The sequence below is a fragment of the Callithrix jacchus genome, chromosome 1 (genome assembly GCF_049354715.1).
Source record: "Callithrix jacchus isolate 240 chromosome 1, calJac240_pri, whole genome shotgun sequence".
NCBI classification, from domain to species: domain Eukaryota; kingdom Metazoa; phylum Chordata; class Mammalia; order Primates; family Cebidae; genus Callithrix; species Callithrix jacchus.
In genome coordinates this window covers 108,573,456-108,595,060 of record NC_133502.1, presented here as the reverse complement: position 1 = coordinate 108,595,060, position 21,605 = coordinate 108,573,456, and the positions used below count along the sequence as shown (strand labels likewise).

At 39.8% G+C, this 21,605-nt stretch overlaps 1 protein-coding gene across 17 annotated transcripts in view; it reads right to left on the bottom strand.

Moving 5' to 3' along the window:
• Positions 1–21,605, bottom strand: part of SMARCA2 (SWI/SNF related BAF chromatin remodeling complex subunit ATPase 2) — a 229,409-nt gene that overhangs the window by 85,859 nt on the left and 121,945 nt on the right. For 16 of the 17 annotated variants that reach the window (XM_078368139.1, XM_078368141.1, XM_078368146.1 and 13 more), the window contains 6 exons: positions 20,506–20,613; positions 19,808–19,894; positions 14,983–15,029; positions 12,941–13,107; positions 6,784–6,947; positions 1,180–1,407 (listed from right to left, as the gene is read on the bottom strand). In XM_078368139.1, the coding sequence (XP_078224265.1) occupies positions 1,180–1,407; positions 6,784–6,947; positions 12,941–13,107; positions 14,983–15,029; positions 19,808–19,894; positions 20,506–20,613 (801 nt within the window). Of the gene's footprint in view, positions 1–1,179; positions 1,408–6,783; positions 6,948–12,940; positions 13,108–14,982; positions 15,030–19,807; positions 19,895–20,505; positions 20,614–21,512; positions 21,588–21,605 lie in introns of those variants that run through there. The other variant, XM_054255744.2, reaches the window with a different exon arrangement.

The window sequence follows — 21,605 nt, the reverse complement described above, 5'->3', positions numbered from 1 at the left end:
CAACCTCCACCTCCCGGGTTCAAGCGATTCTCCTTTCTCAGCCTCCTGAGTAGCTGGGAGTACAGGCATATGCCACCATGCTCAGCTAATTTTGTATTTTTTTTAAAAAAGAGACTGGGTTTCTCCATGTTGGTCAGGCTGGTTTTGAACTCCCAACCTCAGGTGATCTGCCCGCCTCAGCCTCCCAAAGTGCTGGAATTACAGGTGTAAGCCACGGCGCCTGGCCCTGTTTATAAGACTTTTAAAAGAATCAGGTTCATAATTTACAGAAGACTGCAAAAACACATATCCTATTTAAGGAAAAAATCAAATTATATCTAATATATGCAATGAAAACAGTATTCTACATGAATATGTAAGGTAAACTTATTCTTTGATTTATAATTCATTCCCAACCAGTTTTATGATAAGGACTGCTGCTGATATTCTGTAGTTTGCTAGACTATATATATATGTTTAAAAATCTATTTCAAATCCATTTTGAAATGAATATTTATTATAAAATTACTAACACTGGCAATCTAAAAATAATACAAATGGCAACCCAACATTCCCCTAATAAAAACCTAACCAATACATTCTTCATACAACCCTGACAAATAAAGACTATTTAAACAGTATTTTTCCCAATCTTCAGATGGCTCTTAAAGAAAAATTTGAAATAAAGGTTAAGGTCATGCTTTCCAAGTGCAAATATAGCTAACTGTGTGGAAGATGGCTGTGAATGCTTGTCCTACAAATGTGTTGAAGCTCTGTGATCCCTGATCAAAAGGCAAAAGAGACAGAGGGCTCTGGAGGATGAGAAAAAGAGGGCCCCTTCCAGCTTTGTCCTGTCTCATCCAGCTGATTTTGTCCCTCAAGTATCCCCTCTGCACTTCTGCATCTGCCCTACAGAAGACAGCACTGATGGTACAATAAAGCAGCTGTTTTTACCACCCTGGGAAAAAGGAGGGAGTACCCACAGGCAAGCCTGGAGGTTCTTCCAGCAGCAGCTCTTAAGACATTCATTTTGGATAACTTTCAGAGGCTTTCTGTGGTTGGGATCTAAAACATCAGTTAATTTATTCATTTTCATTAATGCCAGCCCAAGAAGTTCTTTAAACAAAGGGGTTATTTCTTAGTTCTTCAGAGACAAAAGGCCACTGTTTGATTTCATAAACTTGGGGCTATCTGTAATACCTCATTTTCCTCTTCATGCTCCAAGATGGCCTGCAGGAATGCCCTCCGCTCGTGGCTTGAAGACTTTTGGTCAAACATGCCTGCCTGGATCACTTTCTGATCCACATTCAGCTTGTATTTTGCGGCCGCCAGGATCTTTTCCTCCACGCTGTTCACGGTACAGAGCCTCAGCACCCGGACCTCGTTCTGCTGCCCGATGCGGTGAGCTCGGTCTTGGGCCTGCAGATCCTGTTTGAGGGGACAAAATGCTGTGAGGACTGAGATGTCTGGCTTAGGCATCCCAAACCAGACCCCACCCCAGAGGGAAATATGGAAGGGTTATGTATTTCACCTTCACTAAGGTAAGATTTTGCTTACATTTCTTTTTTTTTTTTTAATTTTTTTGAGACGAAGTTTTGCTCTCATTGCCCAGGCTGGAATGCAATGGCGCTATCTCAGCTCACCAACCTCTGCCTCCTGGGTTCAAGTGATTCTCCTGCCTCAGCCTCTTGAGTAGCTGGGATTACAGGCAGGCGCCACCACACCCACCTAATTTTGCATTTTCAGTAGAGACAGGGTTTCTCCATGTTGGTCACACTGGTCTTGAACTCCCGACCTCAAGTAATCCGCCCACCTCGGCCTCCCAAAGAGCTGGGATTACAGGCTTGAGCCACTGTGCCTGGCCTTTTGCTTACATTTAAAAACACATAAGCTACCTTTGGAAAAATTAAAGGTCATTCTTAGTTAAAGAAGCCTGGGTTTAAATTAACCCAGCCAACTGAAATACATCTCAGGTTCTGAAATCCACGTATCATATAGTTTTCATCTGTCTCTAGGTTCCTCATCAGGATTAGTCCCTATCTAAAACATAAAACAAGACACCAATGTCCAATGTCAGAATTGCAACTTACATATTACCTACAACTAACCTTAAGTTGCAAGGAATGCGTTTTCTTTGGTGTGATGTGTTGAAGATTATTTTTTAAACATCACTGAATGGTTGTACATTCAGGTATTATACATACATACATCTTACTACACACACACACACACACACACACACACACACACGCAGAGTGATTACTCAGGTAGTCAATTTCCTAGAACCTAACCCTATCAAAGACTCAGTCTTCAATTTGGGAAATGAAAAGGACTGCTAGTTGGGTAGTCAACTGGTGAACTTTTGGGGACAGAAATTTGTCATTACTTATCAGAAGTGTTAAAATTGTTTATGTCTCTGACTCAGAAATATCACTTCTGGAAATATATCTTAAAGAAATAATCGTGGATATGCACAAAGATTTAGAAAGAAGGATGTACCTTCTCAGAATAATTTAGCTATAATGGCTTTTTAAAAAAAGAATTAAACATTCAACAATAAATTGGCAAAATATAGTATTCTACTCTATGTATGTACCAACAAAGTATCACAAAAATTATATTGAGGCTGGGCGTGGTGGCTCACACCTATAATCGCAGCACTTTGGGAGACTGAGGCAGGTGGGTCACAAGGTCAGGAGTTCAAGACCAGCCTGGCCATGATGGTGAAACTCCACCTCTACTGAAAATACAAAAATTAGCTGGGTGTGATGGCAGGTGCCTGTAATCCCAGCTGCTTGGGAGGTTGAGGCAGAGAACTGCTTGAACCCAGGAGGCAGAGGTTGCAGTGAGCCAAGATTGTGCCACTGAACTCTAGCCTGGGTGACAAAGTGAGACTCCATAAAAAAAAAAATTATATTGTAGGAGATTTAATGACACAATGCTATAATAAGTGAATGGTTGTACAAAAAGCAGCATGTGCATTCTGATCTTATATGTGCAAATTTATCTATGTCAAGAAAAAGGTGGGAGGATAAACACCAACATACCAACAACACAAATCTCTAAGTGATAAGAGTATAGGTGTTATTTCATTTTCTTCACTTTGCTTACATTTTGCTTTTTTCAGCTTTAAATGTTACTCATACATTACTAAGAAAAAAAGCTTTAATGAAATATTTAAATAAAAACCTTCATGAGCCCAAGAAGCAAGAGTCACCTAATATTACAGCTACATAATAAAAACTTTTTGGCATGTGGCTTTTATTCATTGTGGTCCAGGTGATGGTATCTGGGCCAATGTGAATTAGTTGTTTACACAGGTCCCCCAATTGACTGTATAGATTTTTAAGGCAAAGGTCTGTTTCCTGTATCCCACATCCCTGGCACCATATTTTGCACAGAGCTGATGCTCAACAGCTGTAAACCCATCTTCTTGACCAGACAAGTTTCTTGGTCACCTGTTGTAGCATAAAAAGGCAGCAGGCAAAAGGCGGCCCTGGAGATTTGTTTTGCTGCACAGACCCTTAAAATTGAGTAGCAAGTCAGGCAAAAGCTTTTCCTTGGCAGATATTTGAATAAGTTAGTATAAATATCATAGTGCCGAGCCACGAAAACAGCTGGAACCCATCCATATTAGATTATTTTAGAATGTGAGGTGGATCATTCAAATCCAAAGGTGACACCAAACTCTAAAACACCCTAAACTTCTTTTTTAAGCTTTCAGTTCAACTGTCCCGCTCAACATATCTTCACCAGAACTGCTAACAGCAGTCAAGATGACAAGCTCTGTGTCATCAAGCTTTTCACTATCTCCTGAAACAGAGGCCAGCAAACAGTCTCTAAAAGGGGCTCAACAGTATTACTAAACATTCTAGGCTGTCTGGCCCAGGAGTAAAAATTGAGCAACTGTTCTCACCAAAAGGCTGATATTCTTTTTCTCACCATTTTCTAATTTATACTTTAAAAAGCGAAAACCATTCTTTACCTGCAGGGGCTGCCAAAACAAGTGGCAGGTCAGAATGAGCCCCTGAGTAGATTGCTGACCCTTGTCCCAGACGATGCTGACAAAACCACAAAAATACTAATTGCAGGGGGCAGCAGAATATGAATAGAATAGGTGAGGAAGCAGGACACATGGGCAACATACAAGCAAGGTAAGACATTAGAGAATCCGTGGGAATTTGCTGCAATTAGTTTTGTTTGGTGGTGGTGGCGGTGATGTGTGTTTGTGCGTTTCAGATCACCCATCTAATTGGAAGGTCACAAAAGTTCTAGGCTGGAGAAGTTTAATGAAATGTGAGCTTGAGTCTCTAAGCCAAAATGTGGGGGGAAATATTGTGACAAGGAAGTAAGTGCTGTAATTATTGGCTGGATTACTAAGTATTTCTGAAGTCTCAATTAAGTGGTCTGAAAGTTCATCACACTGACTTAGGTCTGATGATACTTGAAGCCAGAGCCTGGTCTGAGAAGAGGGCCTGCAAGCTAAATGTGGCTGACCCTTCTGTAATAGAAACACAGCTGCAGCTCCATGGGTAAAAGAAATGTAAGTACCAACCCATGTTTCTAATCAACGGTTTGGAAATGAGAGTCTTGGCAAGCTGGAGGGATTTTTTGTTAATTCCACAATCGTGAGTTTTATCTTTGCTTCTAGGTAGGGCCCCCAGTTAGCAACATTAAGGCCTCTATTTGTCAACCTATGTCAAATAAAGCCCCTGTTTTTACCTATGTGCCTTCATTTTGATTCAACCTGATAATGCATGCTTACAGATATTTTTCTTCAATGCATGCTGAACTCAACCTGGTAAAAAAAGCTCCACAATGTTCATTTGTGGGCATACAATCTCTATGCAAGGTAGAAAGAGCTCAAACCCAGTATTCAAACTGAAACCTTGACAGTCATGGTGTGAATGATCTGGTATGGTGCTCATGAGCAAGCTAACATTGACTGGTTTCCTTATGTATAAGATATTTTGAAGATTACTTGCGGTGCGGTATGCAAAGTGCCTAACAATATTTAGTAGAGTTCTGTACCTTTTAAATGAAAACTCAGATGCATCTTTATCACTCTAAAATCAATGATTTCTGAAAAAGAAAACCCTGACCAAACTAATGCTCATATTAAGCAACAGATGAAAAATCTGGAAGGCTCAGTTTATTCGTATCAGGTGGAAGCGAACCCATCTACAGCAGCTAGAAATACTTTCAGAGGCCCAGCATGAAGAACCTGTGGTAAAGTCAACCAGAGAAAATCTGGGATCCTGTGTTTTGCTGCCGAAGTTTTAGTTCACATGTAGTTAAGAGAGAACTATTTCATGTCACTGCAATTTACTTTGATTCCAGAGTTCAAAGTTTTTAACAGAGAGAGAAGGGAAAAAAGTGAGGTGGGGTGGGGTGGAACATCATACAGATGTTCCAGGGTTCTTTTCCATGTTAAATAGCATTTTCTGGAATGGTGGATTTTAGAATTTACAGTGTTCCAGTGAAGGTAAGTATCTGAGACTCAGTTGAAAGGCTTATCTCCGAAGAGAGAATACAGCAAACTCTCCGCCTATAGACAGTCCTCAATACTTAGGTACCAGCAAGGATAATCTAAACATCCAACCACACTGAGCACACCAGGAGGAGAGGAGTCACATCATGTCTTCCTTTCTGCCCCTTACTCAGCCTAGCTCAGTGCCTGCTGCATAATAAGACACTCAGTAAATGTTTGTGGAACAAATACTGAATCCAAAATGGTACAAAGGAAAAGTGCAGACATCTCACATCAATATGAATTCTACCTGAGCCTTGGAATGCAACACTTTTATATATTTATAAAAATATGTAACCATATTTTCTGAAGACTTAGAACTAATATATTCTGTGCTGATGGCTCCCAATCCTTTTCAAGATCAGAAAATTTTAATAGTTGCTTTAATTAATTCACCTACAGGCTCAAGTGATCCTCCTGCCTCAACCTCCCAAAGTGCTGGGATTACAGGCATGAGCCACCACACCTGGTCTTCCTTTTCACTATTTTGAATTCAACATTTGTTCCAGCATGAATTAAATCTTGACAAATATCATCCTACCCAATGTCCTACAGACAGGTGCCTCATCTCCCAGAGTAATTTAGAAAAACAGTGCCATAAGAGACCCACTTCATTTTTTTTCTTTTAAAAAAAAATCAAAGTAGTACTTTAAAAGGATAGCCCTAACTTACCTGCCTAAAAGAGCTTTACAACAATAAATGCTCATTAGAATGCGTTTTTATGATGACTTTTTTTTATGATGACTTTTAATACACACAATAAAGGGTTAACTATGGTAATACTGTTTGGCCTTGGGGAAGTCACTAACCCTGCCTATGGCTCAAATTTCCTTGACGGCAAAGATGCAAATCATATTAACTGTGTCACAGGTTTGTTGTGAAAACTGAATGAAAAAATGCCCAACAGGCTGGCGCAGATTAAGGGTCCCATAAATGATGGGTTGCTGTTGTTCTTACTGCTATCATTTTCCCACATTTTTTATTTATCCTCCATTAAATATATTTTGTTCAATGGCAATCCCAAGAGATGGGATTAAAACTAAACAGAAACTTGAGTTTTTCTACCCCAAACTTCAGTTCTTCAAAGGCATATGTGGGACATCTTATCTATGCTCTTAGGCATTTAAGAAAACAGCCATAAGAATTGGCTCCAAGAAAGCAACAGCCCACTCGTTTAGTTATCTGCTCTGTCCCATAAATGTGAATAATGAAACTGATCATCTTTTAGTTCCTCTCCAGAGGGAGGCCTGGGCACCTGAGTCGGACATGCAGACCTGATGAGGATTCCAGTCGCTGTCAAAGATGACCACCGTATCAGCTGCCTGAAGATTTAAGCCCAGGCCTCCAGCTCTTGTACTCAGCAAGAAAATGAAATACTGGGATCCAGGTTCATTGAATTTCTTCAGCAAAGCAGCACGATCTTCAGACTTGGTGGTGCCTGAGGGGATCAGAAAAATTAATTTGCCAATTAACTCTTGTCTGAAAATGGCACAGAGCTAAAAACAAAAAGGCTTGCTTCCTTCAAGAAATATACCCAGACTCCTCCTAACACTGGTGAGGTAATTTCCAGGCCTCTGTACTTTTGGAAAAAAACTTTGAACATTTGCAATCAAAAAATGACAGAGAGAGAGAAAGAGTTTACACATTTCTGACGAGGCATCTTTGCAACTTTACAAATTTTACAAAATCCTTACTCTCACCTAAAACAATGAAAACATTTTTTTTTTTTGCATTTATTTCTGTCATTTATAACAACAAATAATTTCAAGAACACACACCCTTCCTCTCTCTCACACAAACATGTGCTTATAACTGTAATAATGGCTTAAAGAAACTTTGCTGATAGGCATTCAAGCAAGGACTTTTTTTATGCCAAAAAAATATAAACAAAAGGAAAGCTGTTTTCTACTACTTTACCATTTGGATTACTACTGAGTATAGTCCGGCTGGTAAAAACATAAAATGCAAATGAAATATATATTTTTTGCAAATGGAATAATTTTATCCTTCTTAGCAAGACTTAAAGCCACAATAATAATCCCCCCCCGACCCCCCCGCCAAATAAGGAATCTCTCAAGTCTGTTTCTCATGTTATCATCCTACTCTGCTGAGTTTAAAGTATGCTAAATCCAAATGAACTAAACAAAGCAGCGGGTTATGTACTTCGGGGTGATTTGGCCCACAGAGACTGAGGAGGCTCCAAAATAGTGAATACGCAGACAGTACCAAACCCCAGAGTCTGGTGCTTATGTTTAGGGCATACTTGCATTTTGGGTGAGCCACTCAATCACATAGTATTTATCTGTAATGTATTTCATGAAATACATTGTGGAAGGGGAGAGAAAAAAAACACCAGTATTCCATCTGATCATATTTCACCAGAAAAGCCTAGACACTGAGTTTTAAAAAAAGGCTTTAAGTTGTTGGGAAATATATACGCATGTTACATGATAGTCCCTGACTGGCTGCTATTCAAATATTATTTCTACATGTTGTTCTTTAAGGATGAAAACATACCAGCAATTTATTTCAGAGGATTAAAACATTTAAGTGATTGTAGCTAATGAATCAAGTTGCTATTAAGGCCAAGTTCTCAAACATGGGGACAATCTGTGTTTCACATTTAATAAATATAAAAATAACAAATCCCCTCCTGAGGAGGGAGAAACAAATCACTTCCCTGCATACGGCAAACAGGGATTAGGAATGAGGGGTCTGGGGCTCTCCTCACTTAATGGAGTACTGTTCTTTAGACCCAATTTACTCTCTACGTCAGGTTTCGAGTTCAGGGAACTGGTGAAGTCCTGACACAATCAATAGTCCGAGTTTAGATTCTGGAGGAGGAGCACTAAGCATACTTTGTTGAGTGAGGTTTCAAATGTGGAGTTCTTGTTTCTTTTATTTTCAGAACTGGCTTTCTGAGATCATGGTAAACTATTTGTTCACGATTCTAATGGAAGATGTGTTCTATTCTGCCACAAAACCTTCTCTATCATCTTTCCAGCTGCAAGAATTTCAAAAAAAATTACATGGATTATTGGTTCACATATTTCCCCTCTGCCTTAAACTGAATGAAAAGCCACAGAAACCAAAAATTTCTTCTAAAATGGGTAAAGAAGAGATAATGACATCTGTGTTTCTGATAGCTGGGTACAAAAACTATACATCTATGCTCTCAGGAGAGAAGTGCAACAGTTTCAATTAACTGAAATTAATCAGTTGATAATCACATGGATTAATGAAACAGAGCAGTTCATCTCATCGGGTCTGCCTGCCCTGCATCTATGTGCTTTTGGTTTCTTGCTTTTTGTTATTTTTGTTTTTTCTTTTCCCATGAAGCTGGAGGCTGCAGTAGCTAAAGGCCTTGCTGCTGAACATTAAAACTTAACCTTCACTGGCTACTTTATAGATAACATTCATAGGTCACCATGGTAATGGTTACTTCAGTTATTTTTCAGGAACTTTGGCCAGCTGTGTCCAGTTCGAACTGGTTGTCACCACTGACCCTTCCACTAGGCCTGAGCCAAGTGCCCAAGAGATAGCTTTTGATGACAGACAGCCAAAAACTGCACCGTCAGACCGCCAAAAACTGCACCGTCAGACCATGCTAACACTGCCATTTTCTGCATGTATGTCCTAGGAAAGCCATGAACCCTGGCTATGCTTGCGCAGAATGAACCTGTTACTTCATTTTTCCCCACTGCCAATCACCATTCCTTGTGCCTTAGATCACTTCACTTCCTTGCCCCATAAATATCCCTAAGACTTAACTTCAGGGAGGTAGAGTTGAAGGCTATCCTTCCATCTTTTCGCTTGGCACCCTTGTGAATAAATCTTCTCTTTTGCAAAAGCTCTATCGCAGTGATTGATTTACTACACGTGGGCAGAACAGACGTGGATCTGGCCGGTAACATAAGATATAAATACAACTAATGCCTACTGGGATAAAATAAACTTACATGCAAAATAAAGCACTGAAAAACAAAAGGAATATACAAATAAAATTATTTGCTCAAAGGAGTTTTTAGACCCTATACCAGATACCTTAAGCAAATAGGCCAACCATATATCTGGTGTGTATTTAAATTATATAAGCCAGGGGCAGTGGCTCATCGCTGTAATCCAAGCACTTTGGGAGGCTGAGACGGGAGGATCCCCTGAGGTCAGGAGTTCGAGACCAGCCTGGCCAACAGAGTAAAACCCCGTCTCTACTAAAAATATAAAAATTAGCTGGGCATGGTGGCACATGTCTGTAATCCCAGCTACTCGCGAGGCTGAGGCATGAGAATCACTTGAACCTGGGAGGCAGAGGTTGCAGTGAGCTGTGATTATGCACTGCACTCCAGCCTAGGTAACAGAGTGAGACTCAAGTTCAATATAATAAAAGAAAATATAAATAGCTGGTAACTTGACAAATTATTTAAAAACACACAAAAGATTAAGTCAGTTTTTAACGCAAAGCTATGGCATTTCTTATCACGAGTTTTGGAATTTGCTGGAAAACCATTTCTGTCAAAGATTTCCAAGTCAAGATCTTTACTGATCATCAACAATCTTTAATATTGCCCAGGGAGATTACAACTACCAAATAAGGGTCTATATCTAAAGGCAGACACTCCTTACAAGTGGCACAAGATTTAACATGCTCAATAGTAACATCAGTTACATGGTCTTTCAGACTTTGATACATAACCAATTATAAGAATACAATTAATAGGGCAACTTTGTTAAAAATTACAGAATTTACCAGAAGGAACACACTGTCAGACTTCCATGATGACTAATTTTAACTTAGTTTCAGCTGCTTTTAGAAAGTGTTGTCTTCTGGGATAAAATCTCACCACTTGCTCTCACTCAAAAATCATTTCCAGTAAAAACAAAAACCATAACGGAGTATTAGCTAAATCTATGCATGCAACCAAAATCTTTGCAGAAAATTTGTGCTTAGCTTTCATCAAGTGATTTTTTTTCCCCCAAAGTCAAAATCTGAAACATCAAATTCAGCAATGAAAATCTGAAGTCATTTTAACAACTGGGTGGTGGGATGGGGGATAGAAGGGGTTTCAGTTGGAAGTGTGTATACTAACTCATCTGTGTGTATATTGATTGTCCATCAGTTCTGTCCACCCTTAAAAGGAATGTCTGCTGTTTCTTATGGAAAGAAGCCTTCTCAATTCCACCTGTAACATTCTATGCAATTTGATTGTCTATCTCCTTCCACCTAATGGTAAGGGCTCTGAGAGCAGGAACAGTGAATAGCTCATCCATCCTGTATCTCTAGTGCATGGTGGTTGGCAATTAGTCAATTTCAAATTTTAAGTAAGAGAAGCTTGTATTTTCAGAGATGGGTATACCTCTCTAGATCTGCTAAAACTGAGCTAATTTGGAATCAAAGAGATCCAAGTTAGAGCCTGGTTTCACCGTATACGTTTGTCTTCTCATCTATTAAATGGGCATCATAATGGCATATATAAAGGGTAACAGTAGCTTATTTATGGAGAAAATCAAATTAAGAATGCACATGAGGTGCTCGGCCCAGAGTCCCACACAGAGTAGGTGTTCCATACATGTTAGCTATTATGACTATTATTATTAATAACAAAAGGACAGCAGCCAACAAATTATTAAAGAGAAACTCTCAGGCTGGTAAGAAAACAGAGCAATTTCTTTCAAGGAAGTCACTTCTTATCAGTTTAATGGATTCAAATATTCCAAAGGAGCAGTCCTCAGAGACCTGAGATTTGGAGTGAAATGCCACAAAGTAGCAAGTGAGTTATGCAGGACACCTGTGGGGGGCTGTCAGTCCAGAGCCCCACAGCCCCTCACCTGAGCAGTTGGTAAAGCAGTTTACCTTTTGAAGGCAGAGTGCTGAATTTCCCCCTTTCCAGAGATAAGGATCCAGTCAAAAAAGAGACAATAAAGGAAATTTACCAAAAGAGAAAAACTGTGCATACTAGGACTTATGAATTCAAAATTCACATTTACTTACCCATTCATTGGTTTTCAGTGACTTTGGAGGGGAGAGGTAAAGGGGTTTTAAATAATTAAGTTTGGGGCCAGGCGCAGTGGCTCACACCTACAATCCCAGCACTTTGGGAGGCCAAGGCAGGCAGATCACTTGAGGTCAGGAATTCGAGACCAGCCTGGGCAATATGACGAAACCCTGTCTCTACTAAAAATACAAAACTTAGCTGGGCATAGTGACACACACCTGTAATCCCAGCTACTCAGAAGACTGAGTCAGGAGAATCACCTGAACTCAGGAGGCGGAGGTTGCAGCGAGCTGAGATCACACCACTGCACTCCAGCCTGGGCGACAGAGTAAGACTTGGTCTTAATAAAAAAATAAAAAAATAAAATAAAATAATCGAGTTTGTCATATGGTATAATTAACTTGAAAGTTAATTAATAATACCCTAAGAGACAGACTGTAAAGAGAATTCACCTAAAAACTTAACTCAGAGAACGTACAGCAAGTCTGAGTTTAGTATATATCCAATAACATTCAATTAAGTGCCAAAGGGAAACAAAATGTTGGACTGAAAATAAAGTCTTTTAATGAAACATAAACCTTAAATTTCCCATTTAATAATAGTAATATTGCATTAGATAAATAGCAGTATTAGCAGCACCCTCTTTTCTTCCCAGGGATTAAACAGCATCCTGACTGTAAACTAACTTTGATTCCTACTTACCACTCTTTGAATGCCATTATTTATGCCCTGCCATTGTGTATAAATGCTGACACTTTTAACCTCTAATATATTATTATGGCTGGCATCCAAATTGTAATATAATTTAGGAAGCATCCCTAAAATCATATTTTCTTCCATTAGTATTTTGTCTTATTAATTTTAGGACATACTATTTCACTTTCACTCTTAAAGCCAGGCAAATACTTTACATAGCTTGCAAAATCCAGGAAATGATGCAGTCATATCTGTTAATAATATAACATGTAGATATGTCTTATTTAGAGAGGGGCTTTAATGATAAATATATTCTAAAATGAATGATGATATTATTACAAAGAAAAGTGACATAGCCTTTATCCCCCTAAAATATGTTTTAACTTAAAAAGTTAAACGTTTGTCAACATATTCTATATGTTGGCACACAGGTAACCATCAATTTTAGAGCAAGAAAGATTTCAAAATTTAAATTTAGTTAATTTTATTGTATTTAGGTACTCATAAGTGACTCTAAACTCATTTGTGTTGGTTTACATGTGGGCTATGCAGCTGTGCAAATCAGGTCAGCTTATTTAAAGCTTAACGATGTAAAAAATTGCTATCTAGAAATACTGTACCCCATGCTGATAGTCAATTCTTCAATTTTACCCCTTCTTTTTGGCTGAGATTGAACCTAAGTGCGCATTATTCCTTCATTTTCAGTAGCATAGCTTCTGAGCCTAATGCCTCATGCACTTACCATCAAGGCGTAGGTAAAGGAAGTTCCGAAAAGCAAAATAATCTTCCATGATGGTCATAAGAGATGTCATCTGGCAGAAAAGCAGCACTCGGTGGTTAGTCGCTCTCAATTTTGGCAGAATACGATCAAGTAGCTCAAACTTTCCTGAGGCCCGATACAGCTCAGCCCTGAACCCAAAAAATGCAAAACAGGAAGACAGCATTACTTCTGTCTTCTTGAAAAATCCAGTATTGCTTTGCTTTTCATATAGTCCTTTGTACACAGTAAACATCCAATAAGTAACTGTGAAAGGAATGAATGAATGAATGAATGTGAACTCCAAAGCAACAAGAATATTTAGCAACAAAAAAAATATATTCATAAAACACCCATGAAAAGTGCATTGTATATACTAGCTATGATGACAGGTTCTAGAAAGAAAAGGAACCACTTTCACGTTCTTAATACTTTCCTATTAAGTATTACGCATATTTACAATCTAGCTCTTTACAGGAAGAATTTGCCAACCACTGGTTTAGAGTGTCAGCAATGACCTCCCAGAAGAGGTAACATTTTAGCTAAAAGCTGAAATAATGAGTAGAAAGGCATCCAGCTGTAGAACGAGGGCACTAGGGTGGAGAGAAGATTCCAGGGAGAAGAAAGAGCATGTGCAAAGGCCCTGAGGGGTAAAGGAGAGAGAAGAATTTGAGAAATTGAAAAAAAAGGGTGAGCATGGCTTAAACAGACAGGAGGAAAGAACACTAGATGAAGACAGAGAGGTGGGGGATGGGACTAGGAACAGGTTCTGTAGGGCTCTATGAGCTACACCGAACATTTTCATTTACAATGCAGTGAAAAGCCACCAATGGGTTTTAAGCAGGGAGTGATGAGGTCTGGCGTACCGTTTTACAAGATCACCATGGACACCGTTTAAGAACGGACTCAGGGAGGACAAGAGTCTTGGATTACTGTAGAAGTCCAAGTTAAAAATACAACGGGAGTATGAGATGGAGAAGACGCTGCGATATGGAGAAAGGCTAATGTATGGCCTTTTCCCTCTACAGTTCACCTATTTTTTTCTTTTATTAACAGGGCTGTGTTATACAATTAAAACTGAATCTCAAGTGATACTGTTTGGAAAACTTGCCAGTGCACATGCAATCTACAGTGCTGAAATGTATCATCTGGTAGTTGATTTTATGACATGGGATACGTTATTTCTAACAGACACATTTTCAAATGTATGTCTTCCCTATGTCCATCCCCCACTCTGACCACCGTTCTCCAAATACCCCATTTTCACCATGCAATCCTGGCCAAGCTGCTGGGAGCCGGGGTAACCACAGAACCCAAAGAAGAGAGAGACAAGGAGAAGTAGGGAAAGCTTAGCAGCACTGCTTCTGGCTAGGGCCCAGTTCCTGGTTCTTAGCCCAGTGAAACTGTCTTCCCTTGGGATCCAAGAATGCTGGCTATACCTTAATAATAAATCTTTCAAATTTGTAACACACACACACACACACACACACACACACACACACACACAGACTTTCTGTTAATGCAATGTTCATTTTTGTTTTGCAAGTCAAGATTCTCTTTAATATCCATTGCTAATGAAAAACATTTCTTACACAAACCATACTCTAACAAATGACTGTAAAACTGTACACATTTATAGCAGATGAGAAATTTCTTCTCAAGTACATTAATGTCAAATGTCAATGTGAAATTTAATAAGAAATTCTCTTCAAGGCCAAGCTATACTTTTGGTTATAAGTAACAAACCTTTGAAGCTTCAACAACATTTTTAGAACACTAGGATACTATTAAGTCTATTAAATGAGATCTATGTCCTTTGAATAGCCACTTGCTTAAGGCAAGTAATAATTTATGCCAGTAAAGTAAAAGAGAATGCTGATATCGTTTTGGTTAACTTCTGTACCTCCACGGAAGAGCAGTTAGAGGGCTGGGAGTATGCATTTGCACGAGAGGAAACACCGTAGAGAGGAAGAGTTTAGGTAACACCAACAACATTTGTTTTAAAGGAAAAAAAAATTAAGATTTACCCATTGATGACCCCATTTGAGTAGCCTAGGTGTTCAGCAAAGGATTCCTTTAAAAGAGAGAGAGAAAAAAGGACTTTAAAAAATGTAATTTTAACTTAATGATTATTCTTTTAGTGAGGTTATCCTACCAATTTCTATAGTTAAGATGAGCAAATTAATGAATAAGCAAACACTTATATATAATGAACCGGAAACTTAGCATATTGCATTCAGAGTTCTGTTCCACCAGAAATGTATGCTGTGAGTTTCTTCTCATCTCTAGACTCTCAGATAATCGGGTTAGTTTACTCATCACACAGGCACTGAGTAGCCGCTGGCCTAGCTGAGCCAATAGTTTCTGGAGATCCACCCTCTAGGACTATCTACCCCCAAGGAGTTCAGAGTCTAGACTAGAAGAGTACAACACAAGCAAATCACAATTAATATGTACATAGAAATATATGGGACATGGTTTGGCTCTGCCTCCACTCAAATCTCATCTTGAATTATAGCTCCCATAATTCCCATGTGTTGTGGGAGGGACCTGGTGGGAGATAACTGAATCATGGGAGGTTTCCCCCATACTGTCCTTGTGGTTGTGAATAAGTCTCACAAGATCTGGTGGTTTTATAAGGGGTTTTCCTTTTCACTTCGCTCTCATTCTCTCTCGTTTGCCTCCATGTAAGATGTTCTTTTCGCCTTCTGCCACGATTGTGAGGCCTCCCCAATCACGTGAAACTGTGAGTCCATTAAACCTCTTTTTCTTTTCCTTATTATTTATTATACTTTAAGTTCTGGGGTACAAGTACAGATCGTGCAGGTTTATTACACAGGTATACACGTGCCATGGTGGTGGTTTGCTGCATCCATCGCCCTGTCATCTATGTTAGCTATTTCTCCTAATGCTACCCCTCCCCAATCCCATGCTATTCCTCCCCTAGCCTCCCATTACCAGGCTCCAGTATGTGATGTTCCCCTCCATGTATGTATCTGTATGTTCTCACTGTTCAACACCCACTTATGAGAGAGAACATGCAGTGTTTGGTTTTCTGTTCTTGTGTCAGTTTGCTGAGAATGATGGTTTCCAATTTCATCCATGTCCCTGCCAAGTACATGAACTCATCTTTTTTTATGGCTGCATAGTATTCCATGGTGTATATATGTGCCACATTTAAACCTCTTTTTCTTTATAAATTGCCCAGTCTCAGACATACCTGATAAAGACAAGTATGTCTTTATCGGCAACATGAAAAAGAACTAATGCACTATGATGAAGTGTGGGAAAATTTAGCAATACAAATAATGGTGATTATATATTATAATTCTTAGTTTGGTGAAATCTTTTACTTATTGATTTATTTTGAGACAGAGTCTCATTCTGTTGCCCAGGCTGGAGTGCAGTGGCGCAATCTCTGCTCATTGTAAACCTCCGCCTCCCAGGTCCAAGCGATTCTCCTGCCTCAGTCTCCCGAGTAGCTGGGACTACAGCATGTGTCACTATGCCTGGCTAATTTTCTGTTTTAGTAGAGATGGGATTTCATCACATTGGCAGGCTGGTATTGAACTCCTTACCTCAAGTGATCTGCCTGCCTCAGCCTCCCAAAGTGCTAGGCTTACTGGCCAGTTTGGTGAAATCCTAACATCTCTTCCATACTGTTCTTTGCTCTATTACAAATAAGGTCCTAGATGTACAGCACCCCTCAGGTGTCTGGCTTCTGTTTTCAGAATACAGAATGTAATCACATAATTCCCTCCTTTCTGATTCACAGGAAGAAATACATGACTGTTCTCCATGCATTTCTCCATTCTGACTTTATGGGAATGGTGACCAACTGTGGGAATGGAGAGTAGGTTACACCTTCACATCAGCCACCAGCTGTCTCCCTTTTCTGCTTTCCCTCCTCTCTGGATCCCTGCAGGTTTTCCTCCAAGCGGACCAGATCGTTTCCTCTGGGCTCCACTCTCAAATATGCTCATCATCTATGGTAGGCTCTAGGCCTCTGTCAAAATTAACAGGACGAACTCTGGTCAATATCTCAACTCCATCCCCCAGAACCAAGCCTGTAGTCTCCATTAGGTTCCATCCCTGTCTCCAAGCAGGACTGTGAAAACCAAAGAGAGGGTGCCAATAAATGGTGCTGGAGATCAGGTAACAGCATCATGTTAAAAATACTGTTTTCATATCTTGAGTTTGAAGGTTCCCCAGGAGGCAGTGAGACCCATTTTGAGGCTGAGCATCTGGCAGGATTTAGTATGAACAAAGGGTGTGTGGCTGACGAAACACAACAAAGGCAAATTCACACACCATCTCTGTTCCATAGTTGTCAATAGATTTGCCAATAACTGTGGATCTCTTGTTTCTAGGAAGAGACTCCTGAGAGTTTTTATTTGCAATGCTAAAAAACATTGCAAATAAAAGCCTGCCTTTCTACCAACTGCTACTTAAAATGTCAATATGTAGGTACTTAGGGGCATGCACCTTAAACTTTGCTTCCCTCACAATCCCTCTCCTCTCTATCCTTTACCACACTCCAGACCGAAGCTAGAGGACAGATGGCATTATCTGCCTTCCTTTCCTATTTAGCACTGCCTGCCTCAAGGGGTCATTTCTTTTATGATAACCAAAACAAAGTAAGATTGATGCTTAATCTTCAAAATTTCTAAGTCCCCACAGATTACCATACATGTCTTAAAATTGTTTTCAGAAAAAGTGGGACAGCGGGTAACAGGTTGGTCTAACAAAACCCCAGACATTTTCATCATTAGACTCTTTCCCAGCTCCTCTCAACTCAACATACACCCATCACCAATCACTGGTACCTGACATCTGATATAACACATCATCAGTTTGCAAGATGCTTCATGTTACTGTTAAAAAGCTGGTCCTCCTGCCAGTCCTACAATTTACTCTTGCCCCTGTTTACTAATCAAGCACACTACAGCATGAAGAATCTGAGTGACTTACCCCAGTTCACAGTTACAAAGCGACCTGGTGGATATGAACTCATTACTGCCCATTGCATTCTCCTTCAACAATACATGTAAATAACTGTGACTTACTAAGATTTTTTGGTTTTTTTTGAGACCGAGTTTCACTCTTGTCACCCAGGCTGAAGTGCAATGGGGTGATCTTGGCTCACTATAACCTCCACCTCCCGGGTTCAAGCAATTCTCTTTCCTCAAGCTTCCTGAGTAGCTGGGATCATAGGCGTGAGGCTAATCTTTCTATTTTTAGTAGAGACAGGGTTTCACCCTGTTGGCCAGGCTGGTCTCAAACTCCTGACCTCAGGTGATCCACCCACCTCGGCCTCCCAAAGTGCTGGGATGACAGGTGTGAGCCACCGCACCTGGCTATGAGATTTTTAAAGTGTTGTTGCTGTTGTTGTTTTGCTTCGATCTGTAGATACTTTCCCCAGGTCTATGGATATTCTCCTCTGTGCCCGTATACTCTCTCCTACGTCTCTGGGTACTCTCCCCAATATCTATGGATACTTTCTCCTATGGACTTGAAGGCAATAGCAGTGTCAGAAATCTTTCCAATTTTCCAGCACAGCTAGGAGAGAACTCTGGCATGGGGATATGATGTGCAATGAATCCTCTGGCCTGACATGTACAACTGCCAAAAATAAGGGAGAAAAAAAGAATATTCGAAATAAAGAGTGTTCCAACTCAATTTTTATACTGTGATTAAGTTTAAACTTTCCAGAAGTTTTCATCTATTTTTTAAAATAAATTGGTGCAGACACTGGAGCCCTGCAGTGATGTTCTCTATGTCTCTAGCCCATTTTGCAGTAGAAAGTAGGCACTACCCTGGCAACTAATTGCCACCAGGACCATTTGCCTCAGCAGCAGCAATGACAAATGGGGAATACAATTGTGGCCCCTTTTCATTCCTGCTCCAGTCAATTGCTCCAACTGGAGTGAAACACTGTCAATTTAGGAAACTTATTCACATGGAATGAACATGGCAGAAAATGTCCTCTCCCCACAAAATAGCTTTCTAGAGACCTGAGCATCAAGATGAAAGCACAGATTTACATCATGATGACAGAAACAAGAAAGGAAAAGTATAAATCAAAGTAACAGACTAAAACCAGTGTCTTTTAAAAGGAAAATATTTCAAGAATATCTTTCTCTTTAACAGTTATAAATATGTTACTTTCATATTTTCACAGCATTCTTCTGAGGAAGCTGAATGTATTTATCATTATCTTCAATTTCAGAGCTGCTACTGTAACAAGGTAATTCACAGTACTTACTCAAGCCCACACAAGTGAGCCACTGCTTACAACATTTTCTCTCCACTTTAAACTCTTGGTTATAAAATTCCAGGTGCTCACATGCTTGGTGCCAATGAGAACCCATAACCAGAGTACTCATCTTTGTTAATTCTGCTTGTCAAGCTATCAGATCATGTCATCTCAACTTCCACTAAACATATATATATATTTTTGAGATGGAGTCTGGCTTTATCGCCCAAGCTGAAGTGCAGTGGCTCTTCAATCTCAGCTCACTGCAACCTCCGCCTCCCAGGTTCAAGTGATTCTCCTGCCTCAGCCTCCCGAGTAGCTGGGATTACAGGCACTCGCCACAACACCCAGCTAATTTTTGTATTTTCAGGAGAGACAGAGTTTCAACACGGCAGCCAGGATGGTCTTAATCTCTTGACCTTGTGATCTGCCCGCCTCGGCCTCCCAAAGTGTTGGGATTATAGGCGTGAGCCACTGCACCCGGCCTCTACTAACGTTTTAAACCTATTTTAGTTTTTGTTTTCAGTTTGTTTGTTTTTTAGCTAGCATTAGTATGATCAGCACAATCAGGATCAAAACATACAATACAGACTTACCTCGATGTGCTGAAACATATATGGGTGGTTGCAGATTTTTCTCAACTGCATGATAGTGTTCATAAGTGTCTTAGCACCTCCTTTCCCCTAAGAATCAGTGGAAAGAGAAAAACAGAACTAATTATTGATCGGTCAGACATTTCAGATCTTTTAAACTGGGCTTCTTATCCAAAGGACAAAGGGCCATAGGTTTTCTCATTCACCTACACACCTCGTGGTTCAAAGCTCCTTTAATTATCTAGCTGTTCCTGAGTTAGATATAATGTCTTTCTGGTGATTAACTTATCCTACAAAAAAAGTGAACCTTGAAGAATTATGTCCAGTCAATGGCTATGCGACATGACTGTCTATTCCCTAGGAATCCAGAACACAGAAGCACGGAACAGATGCCCGGGGAGTGAAACTGGATTTTAAAACCTTCTAAAATGCCACCCCACACTTAGGCAGAATATATTTGCTGCAAAATTGACATAAGCAGAGCTATTTTGGTAATATGAACATATTCTTCCTTTCTTCCTGCCCCAGTGCAGTTCAGAGGTTAAGACATTATCTTTGGCAGCTATGAGAGCTCAAAGGAGGTCCAGTGATTTGCTTTAACAAATCGGCATTAGCAGGGATGCTTCCTGTGAATATTCAATGTCACAGCCATGAGAAGACATATCACAGCACCTTGAGTTGCATCATCTTCCACAACGTACCTTCTTATCTTTCTCAGAACCATCTGTCAGAAGGATCCCCTTAGCTTGCATATGGCGATACAGAATCTTCTGCAGAGCTGACATGTCACACTTGATCACATATTCCACCTGCGGAAAAGAGAACAGTAAGTAGGCAAGAGCAGGAGGGAGAAGGCGCCTGTTCTAAGAAGACTGCTGAGTCAGTGTCACTCCTGGAAGCACAAAGGTGTCTCTTTCCCTTTCTTGGATCCATGGAGTGCGGGAGAGATGGGCATGGTAGGGGAGATCAGAGTCATCATTGTTAAAGGTTCCATTACAATGGTGGGATCTTCCAAAGGTTATATGTAATTGATGCTAGGGTTTTGTTTCCTGAAATTTTTTGACTTGCTCCCAAATTTGAGAGAGAATGCTTGCAAACTGTTCCAATTCAAAAATGTTCAATATAGGATATATTTAGTATTTCCTTCACTTCCCAATTATACTTCCTTTCCTATGAACAGCACAGTTTTAGGAAAACCAGTGACTGGCAAATATCCTGTCTTTGTGAAACATTTTTAAATGGTCACATGTGGTATCTCTAATACTAGTCTTAAAGAGAGATTTATAACAGCCCTAGGGTGACTAGTATTAACCTCTACTCTTGAGAAATGGCAGGATACAATCTAGTAAGAACAACAGGTAGAGGAGAGAAATTAATCCATAATTGGACACTACTTTATGGCCATCTAAGGGAGGACAAGGCCTCCTGTGCTTCCAGTTGAAATACCATAAAAATCCAATTTAAAACATTAAGGGGAATTCTCATGCTCATGGTTTATCACACACCTGCAATACTTTATCATACTCCTAATACATAAAATCTGCCTTATTTCCTAGTATTGTTTTTCTTTATTTAAAAAAAATCCCAAGAATACAAATGTATTATTTTCACAACAAACATCAGATTAACGCCTAGAAATATGTAGAATGTGACTAAAAGTACATCGGCAAGTTGACTAATGTTTAATAAACTGATATAAAATGATTACATTATTTGCAGCTCTGGAGGCCAGGGAGAAGAGGTCACAGAGAAGCTGAATATTCATTTAATTCTTGCTATAGAAGGAACCTGTCAGGTCAAA